Source organism: Diorhabda carinulata, chromosome X, assembly GCF_026250575.1.
Source record: "Diorhabda carinulata isolate Delta chromosome X, icDioCari1.1, whole genome shotgun sequence".
Lineage (NCBI taxonomy): Eukaryota > Metazoa > Arthropoda > Insecta > Coleoptera > Chrysomelidae > Diorhabda > Diorhabda carinulata.
In genome coordinates, this window is record NC_079472.1 from 18,434,712 (window position 1) to 18,458,298 (window position 23,587).

The following is a 23,587-nucleotide window of genomic DNA, read 5'->3' on the forward strand; positions in this document are numbered from 1 at the left end:
TCATTCACAGTATTTAGAAGATTTCTCGCGATAAATCTGGAATGTTGGTGGGAAAAGTCTTAATTTTTTCACAGTAGAACATCCCTTGGAGTGAAAAATAAGGGTACCAATCCTTTTGACCCTCAAAAAAGTAGATTACGGTACCAATTTGGATCGTTTCATATCATGGTAGAGGTTTACATCGCATTCCATTTCTAGTTCATCTTTTCCTGGATATATCGCCCTTCCTAACTTCATTCACAGTATTTAGAAGATTTCTCGCGATAAATCTGGATTGTTGGTGGGAAACGTCTTGATTTTTTACAGTGGAACATCCCTTGGAGTGAAAGATAGGGGTACCAATCCTTTTGACCTCCAAAAAATTAGATTACGGTACCAATTTGGATCGTTTCATATCATGGTAGAGGTTTACATCATTCCATTTCTAGTTCATCTCTTCTCTGGATATGTCGCACTTCCTAACTTCATTCACAGTATTTAGAAGATTTCTCGCGATAAATCTGGATTGTTGGTGGGAAACGTCTTGATTTTTTACAGTGGAACATCCCTTGGAGTGAAAGATAGGGGTACCAATCCTTTTGACCTCCAAAAAATTAGATTACGGTACCAATTTGGATCGTTTCATATCATGGTAGAGGTTTACATCGCATTCCATTTCTAGTTCATCTCTTCTCTGGATATGTCGTCCTTTCTAACTTCATTTAGTTGATGGGATTTGATCCTGCGGATGGCGTCTGCTCCCTAGATCATTCGTCTATTCCACTTGATTCTTTTACGGTGCATCTTTGTTAATCTCCATAGACCAATGAACAACCTGGAGTTTCTTCATGAGATCTTGTCTCAGTGACCAGACTTCACAACAATATTTCATGATTGGTGTTATTAGTTGATTAAATAATCACTACTTTAATGCGTTGTATTTTAGATTTGAAGATTATGAAATTTTTTCCGTATGCTTGCCATGGAAATTATATTCTTCTGCTGATTTCAGGAAGCTGTGACTTTTGATATCTGGTTAGTTTTTAACATGTTAGGATCGATGTAAGTATTTTCTTATTTACTAGACCTTTTCATATGTTTATGTTTCAAAATGTTCTTGATCTTAGGTCTGTACTGATTTGAAATTAGTTTCTTTCAAAAATTTTTGAAGTCAGATGAAAATTTGTAAATATTTTTCGACATAACCCAGTCTATCATAGCTTTCGTGCTAGTTAGACTGCATTTTTTATAGCAATCGCTTCTAGTATTCTTCATATATCATTTTGGCTAACTATTATCACAGTATTTGACTTAAAAATCAATTAAGCCGGTTAAATAGCTCAAAAAGCATTCAGATTTAAGTCAGTCCTCATTCAACGGTAATTAGTTTCGATCTTTCTAGTTAGAACTATAAATACATGGTGACTCCTTTAAGTAGATTACTATGAACTTTCCATTAAAAGTTTTCTGTTCTTTTTTTTTAGATTTTCAAATGACTTAACTATTTTCCAAAGAGAATCTGTTTCTCTTCTGTATTCCAAGCCTATGAGATTTCAAGAAATACTTGGAATTTCATGTACAAGGGTGGTTCAAATATAAAATATTATTTTTGAATAAACATAGGAAAAATTTAGTGCACCTACAACAAAGAAACAATCAAAACAATGGACTGAAAAGGGAGAACCGGCTTAAAAGAATGTTCCATCTGTAGGCAAGGATAAGTGGGATAATTTCATTGACTATCTTTATAAGAGAAAAACTATCAATGGCGAGTATTATGCAAATTTGTGATTTTGTCTTGTTTGGAGCGATAAATGAAAATGTAAATCGTCATTTGCATTAAAATGTTTGGTAAACTAAAAAATGTAAGCGATAATCAAGTATACCAAGGGCCTGTACTATATTTTTTTGGTTTGTTAAGCCAAATAATGAGAATTAAAATTGAAAATAGAGTCGAATCAACATCCATTTAATCGAAATAAAAATCTTAACTTACTAATAACGAATCACATGGACAATTTTATCACGGTTTCAGAAAAATATGTTAGGCATATAAAAAATGATACACCTTTCTTTTTTTTTTTTCAAAAGGGTAAACTAGCCACAAACATCTTTTCTATTAAGGGAGGTGCCGGTACCAAGTCTTCGAATTTCAAATAGAATATCCTTTGTAGTCCTTGTACGCTAAGAGATCTGAGTTCGGGAAGTTTACCAAGAAGACGGCTGAAATAGTGCGATTTTCTTTGTGCTTCCGCGTTATAGGTCACGTGGTCGCGCAACGAAGAAATTATCTTCATTTGTAGCTGTTCCACTTTGTGCGGGTCTTTCAAACCGTGCCTCTCTAAAAATCAAATATAATCTTAAATTGCGAAATTTTTTGATCAGAATTATTGAGAAGCGATATCCACAGCAAATAACGTTTGATTAATGAAAATAATGACTTATTTTCCTCTACATTGTCTATCTTATTAGTCAAAATTTAAATTATCTAAGTAATTTTAACTAGTAAAACTAATTTGGAAAGTCCAGAAGCCCTATGTACGAGGGCTGCTACTCAAGTTTTGAGATATGGCAACTCTGATGTGAATATATCAAATCTGACATAACCAAATCCAACATAAAATTTTGGCACACGAAGCACTTCAAAGTAAATGGTCGCCTCTTTTTTCAGAATGGAAATGTCGCAACCGTTCCATTAGAGCCACGTAGAACTGTCGATTCTGAATGATACACCAGTATTTGTTTGCCAGAAGTGTTAGAAAAAATCAGAGGAACTAATCGTAGAATACAAATCATTCTCCACCACGACAATGCGAGCTCTCGCACATCAGTTGACACAAAAACGTTTTTGAACAGTCAAAACATCGAATGGGTCATCTGCAGTCGTTTCACATCCAATGATTTCTTATTATTCCCGCAGATTAAAAATAAATTGCGAGGTCAACATGTATATCTAAATATTCAGTTTCATATCATGAATTTTAATACTTAAATTGAAAACTAATGACTATTAATAGGAAGAAATAGAAAAGGCTAGTGAAAAGATGAAGGTATAAGAAAAAACAGATTAAAGAAGTGTGTGAGAAGCTCGAAATTTTAGCCAAGTTACACATATCATTCACTTATATCACCAAATTCTTATAGAATAATATTTTTACTTTATTAAATATTATACTTTATAAATAAAGACGTTGTATGTTAACTGTATTTTTGTGTAACGAATTAAATATCTTATTAAACTCTCTTTTTAGTGAGATGAAATATTTATTTGTGTTTAAGTTAGATTATAATGAAAAGCTCTATTTAAACAACGATCTAGTGAATCACATGTTTTGTAGGACACCTCAATCGGAATGAATATCGACAATTGGTTCAAACTTATTCCTCCCAAAACTTGAGTAGCATTCTTCGAATTTGCAGTTTCTTAGCCGTATCATAAGATATTTTAGAATGTTAGAGGGTTAAAAATATTGTTTCATTTGAATTCTAATAATCTCTTTTCGACAATTTCCAGCGAAAATACGATTGTAGGTTTTTGTATTTATACTCCATTCGGAAAAAATATAGAGTAATAAATCCATCCTTCTCCTGGCCACTATAGCCGTAGTCACAATTTATTATTTCATTTTATTAAACCTTACCAAATGAATCCAACATTTATTTTCTGAGAAATTTATTGTATCAAGTGCAAATTTCCAATTTTTTGTACTTATCGGCCAAAACAATTCTTTTTTGAAATTTTAAAAAGGGAATGATGTTTTGTGGGAAAAATGATAATTAGGTACATTTTGTAAGAGGGTAATAAAAGATTAAAATATGAGGTATACTTAAATGGTTATTGACAAGTTTTAGTTTAAGAAAAAATTCTATAAAAGAAAATTCCCAATCCACAACTGCATTTCTAGCGCAGTATTTGTCACAGAAACTTTAGTGAATACTCAATATGTCGGCCTTTGAAAACTATACTCCAATACATAAAGTGAAGAGGCATCCACTCCCTGTTAACGAGAAAGCCATGGCTTTAAATGTATATGCATTAAAATGGCAGTACCCTTAAGTGAGTGTGGATGATCTAACAAGTATGTGTTCGATGATGACAGGTCTAGGTCTACAAACTTCTTAAGGAAAGGAAAACTAAGTGGATGTTTAAGTGGTCCAAAGGGTCGGTCAGGAAGGCCAGAGATTTACATCGATGAAGATATGCAATTCGCAGGAAAGTCCACTAATTTTGCTTTAAAAAGGAAATTTCTACCATTGATAAAATTTTGGCGCCCTTTTTAGAAGACGGATGGTAACCAATCAGCAGAAATAAGTTTTGGCCGGTTCTACACGAACTAAATTTTTGTTGGGAAAAACAACGTAAAAATTCATATTTAAAAGATTTCGAGGAAAGCGTGTGTTGGAGAAAGTCCTATTTTCGGACGATTAAGAAACTCGGGGAGGAAGGAAAAACTATTTTTTATTTGGACTGTAGGAAAAATATAGGCAAGATAAGACGGTTAACAATTTTAGACAAGCTTTCTTGGAGGGACTGTCAACTGTATATATTAAAAAGCTATAATAATATTTTATTAATTACGAAAAACCCATTGCAACGGCTATGATGGTAAGGGATTTCTTACTTTTGGGGAGATTCAGATGTTGGTGTGAAAGTATTAAAAAAGAAAGAGAAATAAAGATTTATAAATAATAAATAAAGAAAGTTGTATTCATTCATTCATAAAAATGGACTAAAGTTGAAATTTTTAATCTCTTAGTTGCTAATATTCTCAACCAACGCATATTTTTGACTAAACTTCTTATTCTATTTTCGCTTGTGCGTGGTGGTACCACGACTTCTCAGAATTATACTCATAAATCTCATATTTAAAGTAAATTCTTTACTTTTGTAATGTTATTGTGTGATAAAAAAAACTTACCCGTAATCAAAGTTAGCGCACAAAGACATGCAAACGCGGATATGTCAATTTCCATGGCATGTAAACCGGCGCAGAACTCCATGATTGAATTTAACCAATCGCCGAATGACCTCTGACATTGTTGCATATCCAACACGACTCCATTACAAAAAGTTAATTTCGAATCATTCGGATGCGTGCGATACGCTAACCTCAAAACGAATAATTCTAAAGAAGCCGATTGGAATAGGAGTTCTCTATCATCTAAACGTATATCTTGAAAACCGGGAATCTTTTCGGCAAAATGCCTTATTACATCCACCGACGTAGTTAATAGAGTATAAAATTGAAGAATCTTCTCAGCTTCCGATATGATCGGTTCAATCGGACTGGGCTCTAAATATTGCGAATAATCTAAATTAGCTAGATCAGGCGTTGTATCTACGTGGGCTCGAACTAAAGCGGTTATTAAAGAAACGGGCGGACTTGGCGGAGATTCTTGAGGACTTTTAGGCTTGGAAGGTAATCTACCTCTTCTGCCTTTCAAAGAATCTGTGCGTACTACCTCTTTGACCATTCCCACTGCGAGACACTTTTGAAATCTACAAAACTGACATCTGTTTCTTCTTCTTTTATCCACCGGGCAAGCTTTATCGGCTAAACATACGTATTTAGATCCTTTTTGTACGGTTCTTTTGAAAAATCCTTTACAACCTTCGCACGTACGAACTCCGTAATGTTGACAAGCTGCCGTATCGCCGCATACCGCACACAATTGCGATGGAGACGGAGGAGTCGGACCTTTTGATACTTCCGGTATACCTCCCGGACTACTAGATGCCGAAGAACAAGTCGAAGCCGAAGGACCGATTCTCAATTTAGGACTCTCGCTGCTACTCGTTGATTCGGATCTTTGTAGAGGTAACGACGCTCTGCGCGATTTGGACGAAGTCGTCACGTGCAAATCCGACGACGGATAAACCGGAAGGGAATAAGATTCCTGGCTGTTGACCGTATCGGTACTCGGAGGAGGATTATAAAAAGAACAAGCAGGAGTGTACTGTTGTTGCGAGTAATCGTAATAATGATTATGTTGTTGATAAGATACGTTGAAACATTCTTCGTCCATTTTGAATGGTGATTGATATCTAACTGAATAAGTTTCTTGAAAGCTCGGTAGAGGAAGCGGAGAAGAAGGTTGAGATTCGATAGCGACGTCGGCGAAAGGATTAAGTTCTTCGGAAATAACGGCGGAAGTGGGATCGTCTAAAAACGGAGCATTCAGCAGATCAGCGAAACTGCTTGGTCCAAACGGGGTCTGAAACAATTAGAATAGTATATATATTTAATCTTTCGTGCGGCCATAAATAGTATCATCATTATTTTAGTTGTCGATTAGTGGGCTAAGAATAAAACAGCGGGGACTTGTAATAGATACTGAATAAAAATATAACCGTGTCGGAATCGACGACTTGATTCAAGGAGGGTGATGTAACAATCGCGATACCGGGTGTTCCCTGTTTCAGCTTCGGTAAGCAAGGCCAAGTTTCTTTCACGACCTTATCATTATTCAACTCATATAATGACGATTATCATAACTAATACTAATATTAAATGATTAAACTAGCTCACAAATTTTGGTTTTTTTTCATATACCCCGAAACAAATGTTTATGATTGTGTCAATCTACCTGCCTTTCAAATCTTAGAGCAGAATTAATCTATAACGTTTCTCTCACGAGGATGGCCCCAGAAGGTAGTTGCTTGTAAATAAAGTACATAATCTATACAGCATATGTTTCGAGTTTGAAGACGACACGTTTTGTTTAGTATTTGTTTGGTAGCCATCAATAGTTAACGTTTCAGTGGTAATTGTTTTGTTTGAACTACCTCAACCAATAAAGAAGCTGAGCGTGACTGCTTCTTCGTTATCAATTGTAAAATATTGCAGATTTTAAGCGAGACCGTACAACCTGTGAAGACTAGTATCGACTGAAAGTGCGCGAGCTAGCATTTAACATAGTAAGCATTTAAAAAAGTGCGGTAAATCGCATATTAACTGTAAATTTGGATATGAGAAATCTGTGCGTAAGATGGATGCTGCGTTTGCTTACAATGAAACAAAAACAGTATCGTGAAGATGTTTCCATCGAGTTTTTGGCAATGTTTCACAGGAATAAAGGCACGAATATGATTTCCGTGGCACCTGGATTAGCCATTTTGTAAATCGACCCAAAATAAGTCGAAAATTAAGAATAAAATTTCTCGATATCTCGAAAACGAAGCGAGATATCGATACTTGAAGTTGGAAAAATTTAATTTTTGTATATACATATCAACTTAACCTAACCTAACCTTCTCGTGGTGCACTTTGAGTGTAAAAAGTTAAAAAATCGTGAATTTTTCACACCAAAATTGTCTAAAAATTTTTTTCTTTCCGTGAGGATTATTTTAGTTTTATTGTATTATTTTTTTTTCTTATGGGTGGCTTCGCCCCATGCCCCCACTGGGACATCGCCCTCGACCCCGGACCCTGATCTGTCCAAAAGCCACAGGCCGCGAGGAGCAGGTGAGTTTGGGGGCAGATAAATTCGGGGCGGGTGGATTTGGAACGATTTTTTATAGTAATTTTTCTTATTCGATTGATTTTGTCGTTAAAAATAGGATAAATGCAGCAAAAACAATTGCTAGAGAACTTTTCCAGGATAATTGTGAAAAACTACAGTAGTTTGGCTTTTCAATCATAAAAAAACGAAAATAAATAACTTTTGAAAGCTTTCAGAACGTACTTCGTACGTACGAAATTACTAATTAAATCTTCAAACTATGATTAAATATTTTTTTATTCTATAAATAATGAAATACAACCGACGATTCTTTATGAAAAACATCAAATTTTTCAAGTATTTTCATGCACTAACGTTTGATTATAACTTCAAGTATCGATATCTAGAAAACGTAGCGAGATATTGAAAAATTTCATTCTCCATTTTCGATTTATTTTGGTTAGCCAAATCCGCTGTTAAATCGCGGCGCCACGGAAATCGTACTCTCCCGGAATAAAGCTGCATTTTTGCACTGTTTCATGACCATGTAAGAAACATTGATCCATCACTCAACACAATAGGCTGAAAAGGAAGAATCGGTTCCAAAGAAGACAAAAATCGTTCCATTTGTAAGCAAGATCATGGCGTTGGTTTTTTGGGATACGCGTCGAATGAGTTCTCTTGATAAAGAAAACACTATCAACTTATACAACGTTTAAGCGAAGAAATAAAGCAAAAATGGCCGCATTTGGCTAAGAAGAAAGTGTTTTTTCATCAAGACCATGCACCAGCTCACACATTTTTTATTGCAATGGCCAAGATTTAGCACCCACTCAGGTGGTAAAAGGTTTTCCAACAATGAAGAGGTGATGTCGACAGTTAATGACTATTGAACATCGCTGGGAAAATTGTGTAGAGCTAAATGGAGATTACGTCGGAAAATAAATATATTTTTTTCCAAAATTAGGTACTTCGTATGTAAAAGCACTGAACGTGACCATTTGCTTTCGTTCCCACAACAAACGTTTTCCGATATACGTTTTATAACTGTATATCTATTTATAAGACACCCTTAATATATGACCGTCACATTTCGCATAAAACAATTACTGGAAGTTTTGACTTTCCGTACCTACCTGACATATTAACATATCTTAAGTAATAACGTAAAATCAACCGCACTGACACGTAAATCACTTTCGCACGATACTCGATTCTCGCCGATGGACCCGATAGCTCTGATAGTGACTCCGCCAGAATTTGAAAACAAAGCTACCGAACCGTTTTAATTCATGACCGATTATATTTCAATGTGCGGTGTGCATCAAAAACGGAACTAAATAAATAAATCTACTAGGCGGGGCTGGCTTTTTTCCGGAACATAAGGTTTTATAAAGCGCGCTTCCACTGTGCGCATTCTGGGTGTGGTTTTGATAAAATTGAAAAGTTATTGGTCCTAACTTTCGTATGTTTAACAAATGTAAGGATCCCGAGGATGCTAGGAAGGTATAATAATCTAGGGAGGGTTGAGTTTTAGAATATTAATAACTAGATTCAAAGCCAGTGCAAGTGCATTCATAAGTTTAGATGAACATAGTTGTACAGAAGTTTGAAGAAATGCATCAGTTTTCATCATATTATTATGAAAATTGATTAATTTTATAAAAAAATATATTATCAAATGTTGACTTGGTTTATCCAACATTTGTTTTGTGAACGGTCGCAAATGTTCACGTTCAGTGCTTTTACATACGAGGATGGCTCCAACAATGAAGACACAAAAATTTTGGAAAAAATAGATTTTTGTGGGAATATGGAATGCAAAAATTCTAATCTTTCAAGATATTGTACTTTTATAATAATGATTCTAATATTTTGGAAATAAAGTTTTCTATTTTAAAACATCTGTTAAACACATTTTAAACTTGTCGAAGAATATATTTTGGTATTACCTAAAATAAAGGAAAAAATGTTTTCGAGCTACTGGTCCTAAAACCAGGTATAAGTTTATTTATATATAGAATGTATAATAAAAAATCTAAAAATGTGTTCATTTTAGGAAATAGGCAGTTCAGTTATCTTCAAGAATTAATGTTGTAAGGACCTCCGAAACTCTAAGTGAAATAAAATAATTTTCCAATTTATAACGTATTTAGAGTAAGATTTCCGTGGCGATTCAACAGCAGATTTGGATTAATTAATTAATTTATAAAAAAATAAATCGAAAATGAAGATTGAACATTTTTTGATATCTCGCTTCGTTTTCGAGATATCGATACTTAAAGTTATAATCAAACGTTAGTTGAAAATTCGCTTTTATTGAACAGATGAAGGTCAATACTTCGTTTCAAAAGAATATTTTATCATTTCAAATTCAATATGAATCTTATAGTTCAATATTATTCATTAAACAAGAGATTTTTTAATTTATTTTTCATATTCTTAACACTAATACTCCAAAATTATATTGAAGAAAACAGATTTTTATAACACAATGAGTAACTTTCATCACTTTGTGATGAAGATAACTTAACATACGATAAATACATGAATAATTTGATGTTTTTCATAAAGAAATGTTGGTTGTTTTTCGTTATTTATAAAATAAAATAAATATTTAATGATAGATTTAATTAGTTAAAAGTACGTTCTGAATGCTTTCAAAAGTTATATATTTTCGTTTGTTTTATAATTGAAAAGCCAGTCTACTGTAGTGGGGGGCGAGGGGACGAAGCCCCCCATAAGAAAAAAAAAAATAATAATAAAATAAAACTAAAATAATCTTCACGCGTAGAAAATTTTTTTAGATAATTTTGGCTGTAAAAAATTCATTATTTTCGAGCTTTTTACACTCAAAGTGCACCACGAGAAGGTTAGGTTAGGTTGATATATACAAAGATTAAATAAAAATAAATTTTTCCAACTTCAAGTATCGATATCTCGAAAACGAAGGGAGATATTGAAAAATTTTATTCTTCATTTTCGACTTATTTTGGGTCGATTTACAAAATGACTAAACCAGACGCCACGGAAATCGTACTTGTGCCCCGTTACTTTATCTATAATCCCAACAATTTTTCAAAGTAATCTCATTTTAGCCCCCATACACTTTTTACAGCGATGTTCAATAATATCCGTGACATTTTTTCAAATCTGGTAACAGATAATTATCCGACTGGGCTAAATATGGCTAATAGAGTGTATGAGGTGGCAGTATAAACTTTAATTTATTAATTTTGACCATTGCAATAACGGATGTGTGAACTGGTGCAATGTCTTGATGAAACAACACTTTCTTCTTAGCCAAACGCGGCCGTTATTGCACCTCCATGTCAAAAGATATCGAAAACGTCAGTAATTGTGTGATCTGATCATTCGCTAAGTGCGTTTGCCGAATCTATAGGAATAAACAAAGAATATGAACGACAAATTTCACACGAAAATATTTGTATTGATACTTGGAATGCGTTTGAAAATGAAACAAATTTATTAGAAAAGGAGTCTGTTGAAGCTGTGAAAAGAAAAAGCAACGCGAATCCTAAGGGAACTAAAAGAAACAGATTTCCTGCACTTTTTCGACAATGGAAGATTCGAATTATCTAGAGACAAAGATTTCTTTGAGTTTCTGCAATAAATACGTACCTGAGATTGCAGCAGTAGCATGCTTGAATGGGGACTGGTTGGAGTTGATGGCTGAGCACTTTCCGCCACCAATGGGGTATTGCTTACTTCGCTTTGAACTAACAGCGTGCCTGGAAAAATAAAACTTTCATTCATTCATAATCATAGTGTATAGATTCAATTCTAAAGAGTATAACCGTTGAGTTTTTCACACAAACAAGATCCAAGCATGTACAAAGTTTTTATCATTCCCAATATGGGTTAATATTGAAAGAGTTTTTTGGAGTTATTTGTTGTCTACGAGACGATTCTTTGAAAAATTTTGTCTTTGGCATCAGAAAAAAAATCGCGTTTCGCATTAAAGGTCTTATTTCGGTTCATAACTTGCGCGAAAAACTCGCAAACGTCTCGCAATTTTCATGTTGGCTATCTAAATAAAAAACATTGATAAAACGGTTCAAATTTTTATTTCAAATAACAAAAACATAGTAAGCTACTAAGATAAATATAAAATGGAAACGAAAATCAATAAAAAAATATTAAAATCATTTCTAAATTCCATTTAAATGAACAAAAACAAAATATATGTACAGCTTTCTTTGCTGCATCCCGTATGTCGTTATCCTGGATAGCTCTGTCTTTCATGGTCTGTTCAATTCAAGATCTTTCAGGATTTTCTTCGTCTTTTGTCATCTGAAACGACATATTCGAGATCTTTGCCTTCTTCATCATTATGACCATCTTTAAACATTGGACACCATCACTCATGAAGTTTTCCACATACACACAACTCATTCTCCGATGGATTTCTGCAGCACCTTCAGCCTGTAGAAAACGAATCACACTTCGTAATGCACACTTGGCTCGAGCATCAATAATGGCGGTGTTTACGTGGTTGTAGCTGAACGCCGACTGACGCCTGAATGTCAACAATGGCAGTGTAGTGCGAGAGCTTCGTAGTCACCTAAAGCGCAAAAAACGGCGCTCGTAGATTAAATATCAGTTAATAACATGATTATTTTCTGAAACTTCTGAATCCGAATAAAAATTCCAACTTGATAAATTCTCTGAAGTGTATAGATTCACACGTGATTGAACTATGGCGTGCGGAAAGATATTTACAACTTTTGATAAATAATGGAGAGATTTACACATAGATAGATCGTGGAAATATATTTAGTTGGTCACCCAAATATCCAAAGCTAACAATTTTCAACTTTGGGGTCGAATAAAAGATCTCGTTTACACCAATAGACCCACGACAACAGATGATACGATTGAAAGAATGCTACAGGTAGACATGGCGATCTGAAATCGATTAATCGATACCTCGTATCAAATAAATCGGTACACAATAATCAGTTGATCGATATTTCACCATTGAAAATTAACATTCTATTTGTTTCTCTTTTGATAGAAACTATAAATTATTTATTATTAGCTGAATGTACTCGTAATATTATGGTGATTCCGGAAAGGATTAATTACTTAAAAACTCGCGAGATGGCTGTGAGGAACTCTCTGACAGATTGTTGTTTTTAGAGCTTTGGGAACTATCAGCTATATTATGTATCTTCTTAACTTTTTAATTTAAAATCCCCGATTTTACTGATAAGAAATGCCAGAAATTGATCATTGTATCTTTCATGTTTTTCGTGAAATGAATTCATATTTACTTGTAAATACAAACTTGTACAAAAATCGATTGACTAGAAGTCGATCTTTTAGACCTCGATTTTTTTATGAATCGATTCTTCAGGTTGCGATTCGCCTAAACTTTATTGCAAAATTCGGTTAACATATAAAAAGTGCAGCTTGAAAGGGGAAGTTCTAGAATTTTTGTTTTTTTAATTTTATATTTTCAAATGCGCTCTCTGGTGATGGACTTATCATTCTAAAAATGAATTCTATGTGTTTCTCGGGCCACTTTTGTTATAATTTTTTCCCCTGAAGGTATAATATAATAATTGTTCATAGAATCAATTTAAAAATTATAGAAAAAGGTGGTGGTATTTAATGATCTTTTTTTAAACAATCAAAAATATCTGTACTTTACGAATTGAAAGAGAAAGATCAAACGATAATTTTTGAAGGTGTTTAAATGTTTATAACTTTTGAAATTCTTCATGGGTTAATTAAGTGAGAAGTAAAATTTTGGTTACCTCTGACCTATTTGCGGAATGTTCATTTTATGATATGAGAAACTACATTGATAGTTAGAAGCTACTATAAAATGTTAATCAATGTATGTAAAATAACAAATTTTTCTTTTGTTTAATTATAATGTTCATAAATGTTAAATAAATTTTAATGTTTGTACTTGAGCTTTTATAGTAAGTACTGGTTAATAAATTACATTTTAATATATTTTGTGGGGTAATAAAATTATTTTATTGGAATTATTGTTTGTTTCCATTGTACAGTTATGTTGGTTTGATAGAGCCCGTTACAAAAGTGAATAAAAATCCAAAAAAAGATCACAGAATAATTGCTATATGAAAGTGGAACCACTGTAGAAGGGACTCTTAAAAGTCACAGTTTTTTAGAAGCATAAAAAGTTGTTTGGGACCAGTTTTATATATAGTTTCGCAAGAAAAATATGGAAGATTGTCAGCGATTTCTTCTCAAACATATACCATAAATCTACACTACCGATCAAAATCTTTATCACACCCCATAATCCATTCATTAAATTTCAAAATGATGTATGACCGTTATTTGTTCATTTTTCATACTAAGGCATGTTTAAATTTTGTCGGTGAGTGAGACAAGTTAAAATTAGCAAGTACTGGACCATTTATTCATTAATCGCAAGTCTTCTTAGTTTAGACAAACGTACATTGTCGCCGAATTAAAAATAGGTACCGGACCAAGAGTTTGGGCGATAGAAAACGTTCAGGGCGGCCTCAAACATCACAACCCCTGAAGGTAAACGTATTGTATCGATCAGTAAACGTGGTTCAGATAGCAGCTCAGATCAATGAATCTAGGAATCTACCTTTAAGTACTTCTACAGTGGAAGGGACATTGAGATAATTGGTCTTTATGGAAGGGTGGTAATGAAAAAATAAAATTAGGTTGCAGTGGGCTAAATAGCATAAAAATTGGACACATAAAAAGTGGGAGAGATTTTTATGGGGTGACGAGTCAAAATTTTTGGGTCAAATGAAGAGCTGATGCTAGATCCACATGTAATTTTTACTATAAAACACAACTTAGGCTCGGTGATGGTTTGGAGAATGGTTTTGAGGAAGGACGACCGGAGACCAGTTAACAATTTAAAGGATTTCACGAGAGAAGGCTTTAAAATATATACAAGGAAAATGTAATACATTCCTTGAAGCTGTGCAAAGACTATTTGAAAGAATTGGAAGGGAAGAATGTACTGAATTTAATAGCTGTCATAGTTGCTCGACCTAAGCCCGATTCAGTTGTGGGACAAATTCAACAGGGAAGTCATGGAGCAGTGTCCAACTTCTACTTCAATATCTATTATATTCTGAAAAATAAATGGAACAAAATAGACGACGACAAAATTGGGTACCAAAATAATAAAAGAAAAAGAGGTTACGTCGATATATCAGAAATTTAAATAGGTAACAATTACAGATTCCGGTGTAAATATTTATACCGATATTAAATCAAACCAAAAGCGTAAAGTGCTCAATGAATGGGAGAACAAATGGTTAACGTCCACACATAAAGTTCGTGAAGTAAACCAAGGTCAATACTATCGAAAAATCGCAGATGAAGTCTCTGTCTAGGCCATACGTGACTGACCCATAGCTACTTATTTGATGCGAAACCTGAACCAAAATGTAGCAACTGCAATTGCAAATTGACTATAAAACATCGCAGAATGTCCATCATTTAATTCAGATGATCAAATTTACCACTCGAAACAATACGTGAAATTTTAGGATCTAAATACAATATTACCTACCTTGAAAATTACCTTAAAACAGATCTCTATCATAGATAAACTTAATTTAACAAATAACTGTAGTTAAAACAATTAATTTTTACTGAATCGCTAATAAATAAATAAATAAAATTGTAGTTTTCTTATTATTTTATTCTTACCTATATATGTTGTTTGGGATATAAATAATTGTTTTTATTTGTTGTGTATCTCGCAAAGTATAGGGTGTGGAAAAGCTTTTGACATTTAGTGACTAGTTCATTGTAAGGATAAAGCCAAATGGATTGATTCCCAGCATCCCATAATTCGAAAACGAGGGTTCAGAACATTCAGAACACCCTGTATATCTAACATAGTTCAAATTCCTTCCAAAAGTAATACTACTACATCCTTTTTTTAATAGGTAATAGGAGTAAAAATTTTAAAAAGTCAATATCTTTTCTTTAGCTGTTAAATGTTAAAAATGACGTTCTGAAAATTTTTCTGTGATATGACACGGTGGGTATCCCACTGCGCGGTCGGCGTACCTTTCGCTCTGAAATGCTTACCTGCCTCAGATATCCCTTAGCGACTATTTCTAATTGTAAATAGTACATAGGGCTACATATAGTTGGCACTAGCTAGACTAGGACCTGTTTTTGTGTTAATGTATTAGTGTAGCGTCAGTTGCATCACCTTTGTCGTCACGTTTTCAAATTTTAATCATTTTTTTTAACACTACCACTACAATTATTCATTTAATTTTGATCCGATCGATACAAAACTTCGATAGAAGCTTCATAACTACGTAGGATTTTATTAATAAATAGAAAACTTTTTGTTTTACGACCGATTTTTCATGATTTTTTTATAAGAAAAAAAAAATTATTTTGTAGAACTTTCGCTAAGATTTGTTAAAATTAGATATTTTTCGAAACCCCTATGTACTTCTTTTGCTTTTAGTTCAAAAATTAAGGAAAGAATTGATTGATATTTCACATCAATAGCTACGACGAAGTTGGTGGCAGTGGAAAATTCCTATTATGCTTATAGCTCTGTGTTGACGCCATTTTGTTTTTAAACGCTCTATAAAAATTAATTTAATTACCTCAAAATATGTATAATAAAGTCATCTAATAAGATTTAGCATCTGATTTGAAGTTTTTTCGTAAAAAAATTCCAAAAATGATCTTTAAAAATCAGGCTCTACAGTGGCGTTACCCCTTAAGTTAAATCGACTTATTTTGACTCAGTTGTGACCTTTTTAAGATGTTTCCATTTTCACTTTTATCCAATATAGTTGTACAATTATGTTTATTTACAAAATTTGTAAATTTGTTTTTGTTATTAGTAGATACTTAACATATGAGTTTGTCTTGTTTGTATCTAATTGCAAAAATATTTCTACTTAATTATTATAAAGAGACATTCATTGTATCAATTCGCATGGATTTGAAAAATGGTAAAGTTGAGCTTTAAACACTATATTTCCATTAGAAAAATCACATAATTCTCTATTCACCTCCAGTAAGTAATTATCTGGTTATCTGTTTCTAATAGGCCAGATATTCAAGCATTTCCCCTCCGAATTCTTTAATGCAGCACCGATTTGTTTGAAATTTTGACAGATGATAGATGTGTGTCCAAAAAGGGAGATCTATATGGTGCCGAAGTGTGCAACCCACCCGGGGGATGCCATCCCTTTTAGGGAGTGGAAAATTTTTCACCCAAAATAACCCCAGAAATCGAAAGATTAGCAAATTTATAGTAAAAAACTTTATATAAAGTTTTTTCGCCCAATCAATAGTTTTTGAGTTATTCGCAATTGGAAATTACGATTTTCCGTAAAAAAAAAACCGCATTTTTCAATAGTTTTTTACTCTGTAATGATGCATTTTATCGAAAAAAGTGTACTGAACAAAAATGAAACTTATGAAAAAACAAAGGAATTAAGCTATATGTTAAGACCTTAATGTTACAACCTAAAGCAAGTTATAGATACTTAAATAGTTTTTGTTTTACGTAATTGAGCATTTAACCTCAAATAACGAGAAAAGGGTACATTTTTCAACAAAAAGTCATAGAATACTTCTTAAAGAGCTTAAAAAAACCTTTTAAACGACCATTAATAATAGTCGTTTTGTCTGACATTTCAGTGAGATATGATGTAAAATAGTTAAAGCTAAAAAAATTGCACTAAAACTAATGTCATTTCATTGGAAACCAAAATGAAACCTATTCCTTGTACCAAATACTTTATTTGGATGTAATTTATGATATCTGAAAGATTGGCTGATTAGAAATGCATAATTTTGATAAAAATGAGTATTAAATAATACCTTTTTTTATTAAAAAAAATTTTTTTGCTTATTTTTTCTCCATAACTATAAGAGACACAAAAACAAATAAACAATCAAATTAAAGTATTTTTTATGACGATTATTTTGTTTTTGTTATTTTTTTGTAGCATAAAAATTGACCGAGTTATTACCAAATTAATCTGTCACTTTAGTGTGAGGATTGATTATCCACAGCCCTTTGACCCTTTATTAATAAAATGTGGAGGGTCTCAAGCCCTTCTAACATACACAGGCTTGTAGCCCTGAACACTACCTTTAAAATGGTTTTTTGTAGGATGCTTCAAAATTAATGGAGTTACATAAACAATAAAAATTTGGGAATTATAGGATATGAAAAAGTTTAAAATTTTGGAGCACGGATTTTTTTGTTTCATACTAAGCTGTCTGTAAATTTTATTAAAATGTTATGAATTTTTCACAGTAAAAATGAAATTGTAACGTTTCACATCGTTAAAAGATTTTTTCCTATATTTTTTTCATTATAAATCGAAATATATAAATTTTCTATTATACAATATATTACGATATTTAAGCTGCATAAACGAAAAAGATTTGAATTGAAAGAAATAAGGAAAAACTATACTACTGGAATTTTTCGATAAGGGGTGGTTTTCACCTCTTAAAAACAATTTGCACACCTTGTCACCTTGTATATCTTGTTATGGATGGTAAGATGAGCTTAATTCTAAATTTTGAGGAAAATCGGAGCTGCATTAAAGAATTCGGAGGGTTGACAGTATTTTAAGCTTGAATGCCTACACTATAATATTTTTCTAACAAACTGATTTATTTCTCATTTAATAATAATCTGTTAATAAAATTCAATGCTCATCTTACCAGTATCCACAAAATCCTGAATCATTCGTTCAAAAAATAATAAAAAATCATTCTGTTGCTATTCGTCACTAATAATCTTATTAACACCACAAAATACGAACTGAAAATAACCGGAAACGCCGTACCGTATTGGCTTATATAGAAAAGGAGGAGGGTGGCGTTTGGCGAAATTATTATCATCCCCAGGGAGCGAAATCGTTGATATTTAAAGCCCCAGGCAATCAGGACTCCAAAGAAAAGTTATGGCCCGTGAAGCTTTGCTTTGTACTTGATTAGGATACAACATATTTATAAAACATATTGTGTTGGTGTAGTGTTACAATTTTAATATAGTTAATTCCTCATTGAATCATTCAAGAAATTTATTAGTTTTCCTCATCGCTCATATATAGAGCATTGTTTAATGAATATTAATTTTAAAGTAATCGAAAATATTTAGTTGGTTATAGTCCATTAGTTCATTATTTTACCCGAATGCAAGTAATAAAAATAAAAATTCCTTATAAACCTTCTCATTTATAAACCTTTCTAGCGTCCATTTGAATGGTAGTCATCCATTGTGCTTTTGACTCTTGCTTCTTAACTCCCAAACTTTCTTATTATCGCTTTCATCCGACTTACGTAGCCGTATCATTTTAGTTTTGTTGTTTCATATCTATTCTGTCTATTTCTTCCAGGACTTTTCTTTGAGTTTTCCTTGGTATCTAGCTTTCGAAGGCACAGATCAGGATCGGTGCATATAAGAAGTTGTATACAGCCATCTTTTTCTTTATAGATTCCTCCTTCTCTTTTCTCTAAAAATGTATTCTTGATAGTTTGGTAAACTTTATCTGCTTTCAATATTTACTTCAACTTCTTAATTTCCTCAGCAATCCATTATTATTTGAAAATGTCATTTATATACAATAGTTATTTGTATGCCAAGGATTGAAAGTGCTACTTTGTTGGACGAGTCTGAAAATTCTCAACAAAGTACTATTTCAGCCACAGCGTACACAACATTTTTTAGACGACGCATTACATCCAAAACTGAAGAAAGAAAATAAATAATAGAGAATTATAAGTATTTGGTGGCGTGGATTCATTGCTGATGTTTCCTTTTTCATCATCATTCATTGTTAATCATCAATTTAGACAAAACTTCGGATAAAACAAATAATTTCAGAAAATTAAAAATTTAAGGTTATGCAAAATCATCGAAATGAAACTGTCAACTGTCAACATTGAAGTGGCTAGAGTCACATTTAAGGAAGTTAAAGTTGTCTACTCCAGAGCGTCCCGAAAGTGTTTTGCAGTACGGAACTGTCACTTTCACTACATTGAACACTCAAAACGCAACTTTCGGTATGTAAATGAATACAGAACGAGAAACTTTTAGATGGCGTCGACTAAAAATGTTATTTTATACGAAAATACTCGAGATTGAACTTGAAAAAATATTTTAACTGTCTACTAGAAGAATAGTTCAGAGCTTCTTAAAATGTATTATGATAGTTTTTGAATCAGAATGTCGTTAACAGACGCCTTTAGTTAGAAACAAAACCAAAAAAATGTAACAAACTTAGTAATCAAAAAATATTGTGATGTTTTTCGTATTTATTTACTTTCTTTTTATTCGTGGGGTGAATTAATCAAACTAGTCTCTTACGTTCTTGATTTATTTACTTACTATACAATACACTCAACTGTAATAATCTACTTATAAATATTACTTAAATAATTTCTGTGATTATTTTTCATAATTAAGTCTTTTCACTACGACTATTTATTCATAGCTAAACTAACTGCGTTTATATAAATCATTTAGATACCTAAATAAATCTCTACAAAGTTCTAGAACAAATAGAATCAAATTTCATAGACGCGTCCACCATTTATAAAAAAGCAGATGAAAGGCTACGCGCGAATTTGTTATCAAAGCTGCACAGGGCCGGCCTAAACACCATTTTGCGAACTTGTTCGTATCAATAGCCTACAGGCGGTAAATCTGTAAATCCGTCAATGTGTAGTACTACCACAATTGAAAATAATGTATTTAACTTTCGTTTCTTATTGTATTTCTCACGCGAGAGGCAGATGAAACATAAAAACAATCCTTTCTTATTTGAAAAAGATACTCAGCTCTTTCAAAACAAAGGATCATTGTAATAGATTTACTACGAATAATATTACTAGAAAAACCACTCAACGTAGGTGTTAGATATGTCAGAATGATACAACAATAATTTTTATTTATAAACATCCGTTATCTCCGTATAAAGATTTAAAAACAACGGAATTGTTTACGTTCGTATAAATATGTAGCTATAATAATATTTCACCGCTAGATGATATCATCGGTATTTCTTTGGAACAATTTTTCTATATCATAGTAGCACTTCTAAAAATTATTGAATACCAAGTTGTTTTGGGTTTAGCACAAATAACACTGGATGCTAATTTTTTTTTAACACAAAAGAAATATAGACACGACCTCATCGGATAATTATAACCTATTGTTACGGTTGCGAGAGTATTAAAGTAATAAAGCAATCTATTCATACGTATATTACTTCTTTCAGTGGACAGTTAATATATTTAGATTTGAACATTGGAAAATGTACACTTATCTTGAATAGTTGATATTTTGCAAACACTTGATGTTGGAGAGGATTAGGAGCGGGGGGACCTGTTGAAAATTTAGACTAATTTTTAATACATAAAACCCCCCCCCCCCTAAGCTCCAAATCCTCTTCAACATTAAATATAATTAGTTACGAATGATTTAATAACAAAAATCAAAATTTCTACCAATAATCAATTATTTACTCGTACAAATAAACATCAATTTCTATTGGATAGATTCGTGACATTCCTTCAATAAATGCTTCAATTCTATTTGAATATGAATAATGTCTTTTAAATAGAAATTCCTCAAAATACTGACGATAATGAGATCTGGTTCTTCCATAACGAGGTATGTTATCACGAATATCTCGCCAATATTTTGAGTATGACCCTAACGTATCTAAATTTTCAACCTCAAAAAAGTATGTGAAGGAATAATTTCCGAGCGCCACATATCATCATCTTATTAAATTAATCAGCGTAATTTTCTTCACGACATACTAAAATTTCAAGGAAATCGGGCGTATGTAACCTAAATTAAATAATTACTAAATAATAATCGAGTGTACACTTACATTTTAGCTAATTAACTTACTTATAACTTCTAAACAACTTGTGACGTGCCATTCAGCTTGTTACGTTTTTCTTCAAACATTTTGAATATTCCTTTATTATTGTGGTACAGTAGTCACTCAGATTTATTTATTCTGGCATTCTGAGTTTTTGAAGAAATTAATTTGTTGCCCCACTCTATTCGAAAAATTCAATAAAACCTCGAAATTAAATCGAATTCTTCATCTACCTATCTACACTACACCTATCAAGGTAAATTTTATTATTACAGAGTAGTAAATATGTCCTCAAACTATTACGAAATGCGGGAAAAGATGATATCGATTTGATTTCCATTGGCAAATGATTGCATACTTTTTGGATTGTAAAGTATTGAGCCTTTAACTAATTCTGAACGTGGAGTAGGCAGATCCGCGTTCCTTAGTAGCCTAGCTGTTCAACGAACTTTCTGAAATTGGAGAAGGCAAATGGATTCAAATATGAATATTTCTAATCTTTTAAAGACTCGGCAGTGAGCCCTGCTGTTTAGTCCGAGTAAATATCTAACAGCTCTCTTTTGTAGTTTATAGTATAGATTCGCTCAAATTGAGTCGCAACACACGTACCCTGGAAGAGAAGGGTATATCGGAGATGCAACTGAATAAGGATGTAACGTCTATTTTAAGGGATTGTCCATAGCAAGTACTAAGCGATGTGTTTTTATATGATAAAGATTTAGTTTTAGAAACGTTTAGATGCAGAAGATCGCACCATGATTTAAGGGTGATTAGGTCACTAGATATGATCCTATGAAGTGCTGTAAGATAAAGGTTGCTCCAAGAGAAACTAGTATATATTTTACCACTGATGTCTAGATATCGTTTATAAACATAAGAAACAAAATAGGGCCTAGTACTGAGCCTTGGGGCACTCCACATTCTATTGGCTTGCAAGAAAACATCCTTGTATCATCCCTTACAAACTGACTTCTGTTGGTAAGGTATGACTTAAAACATGCGAAAGGTATTTCCCCGAAAACGTAGTACTACAATTTGTTAATTGAAATATTATTATTAACAGAATCGAAAGCCATAGAAAAATCTCAAAAAGTTGTTGCAGTGGAGTGATGGCTGTTGCAATTGTTATTAACAAAATAAATTGAATAAAAATGGTATTTAGTTTATCGTTAATAACTTGAAACATATTAGTATGTAAGCAATTTTGAAAAAAGGACATTTCCGATAAAAAAGCCATAACTTCCGGAACTCGATATCTCTTTATTTATAATTTTAATTTGACGCTGAAAATAGGGCTCCGCGTGGCTGTTTAAATAATATATATGTTTTTTTACGCTTTATGCCGTTTAATATATAACCGGAAAAATTTTAAATAATAAATATACACAAATACACAAACATTTTAAAATAGAATCATTTATGTCCAGCAGAGCTCCAATTGAATAAACATCAAACACAGTAAATATAATGTTTAAAGAATAAAATTAAGGATAAAAGTGAAATTAATCATTCAAACACATTTTTTATAGGTGATTCCATTCATATTTTTAGGAACTTTATCTTAATTTCCACGTTTTTGAACTTGTTGACTAGACTAAAAATGGTGAACATTTTACTAGGTCAACAAACTGTGATTGGTCAGTAGAATTGAACAATAGCTTTGGGTAAGAGCTAACTGGCTTTTTAGAGAAAATATGGAGCCTGGAAACACAAATATAGTAGTTCGTGATAAAATTATCATTTCGCCGTTACATATAAAACAGGTCATTATGAAACTTCTTCTTAAGGTGCCATGTCCATTTAAGGAAGGTTAAAGACAACTTCGGCAAACTTATTTCGGTCCTGAGTGGTGCGAATTAAAGATGATGTGTTCTTACCAGTCCAATCGCGTATGTCTGTGCCCAGGTCAACGTTTTCCTTCGATTTTTCCTTCCATTATTAATTTCAGTATATCATACTTGTTGTCACGGTATATGTGGACCAGATAAGCGGTCTTTCTTCTTTTTATTGTTCTAAGTAACTCTCTTTCCTTTCCCCTAGTCCAAGCACTTCATCGTTAGGTATATGTTGAGTCAATGATATTTTTAGTAGTCAACGGAGGATCCACATTTCAAAAGCCTCGAGTCTGTTCATGGTATCCACTTTTAATGTCCATGCTTCTGCTCCATATAAGCACGTATGTCCTACAAAACGGTATTTTAAGTTTAAGTTCGAGGTTGCGTTACATAATAGGTTTTTCACCTTTAGGAATATGGGTCTAGCTTGTTCTA

The 23,587-nt window shown here is 32.7% G+C and overlaps 1 protein-coding gene across 2 annotated transcripts in view; it reads right to left on the bottom strand.

The window, feature by feature from the left end:
* Positions 1-1,000: 1,000 nt before the first annotated feature.
* The window catches only part of LOC130900824 (probable nuclear hormone receptor HR38), a 55,463-nt gene continuing 32,876 nt past the window's right edge, over positions 1,001-23,587 (bottom strand). For both annotated transcript variants that reach the window (XM_057811718.1, XM_057811717.1), the window contains exons 3-5: positions 11,065-11,174; positions 4,899-6,195; positions 1,001-2,320 (exon numbers count right to left, since the gene is read on the bottom strand). In XM_057811718.1, the coding sequence (XP_057667701.1) occupies positions 2,064-2,320; positions 4,899-6,195; positions 11,065-11,174 (1,664 nt within the window). In that variant the 3' untranslated portion in view covers positions 1,001-2,063. The remainder of the gene's footprint in view (positions 2,321-4,898; positions 6,196-11,064; positions 11,175-23,587) is intronic.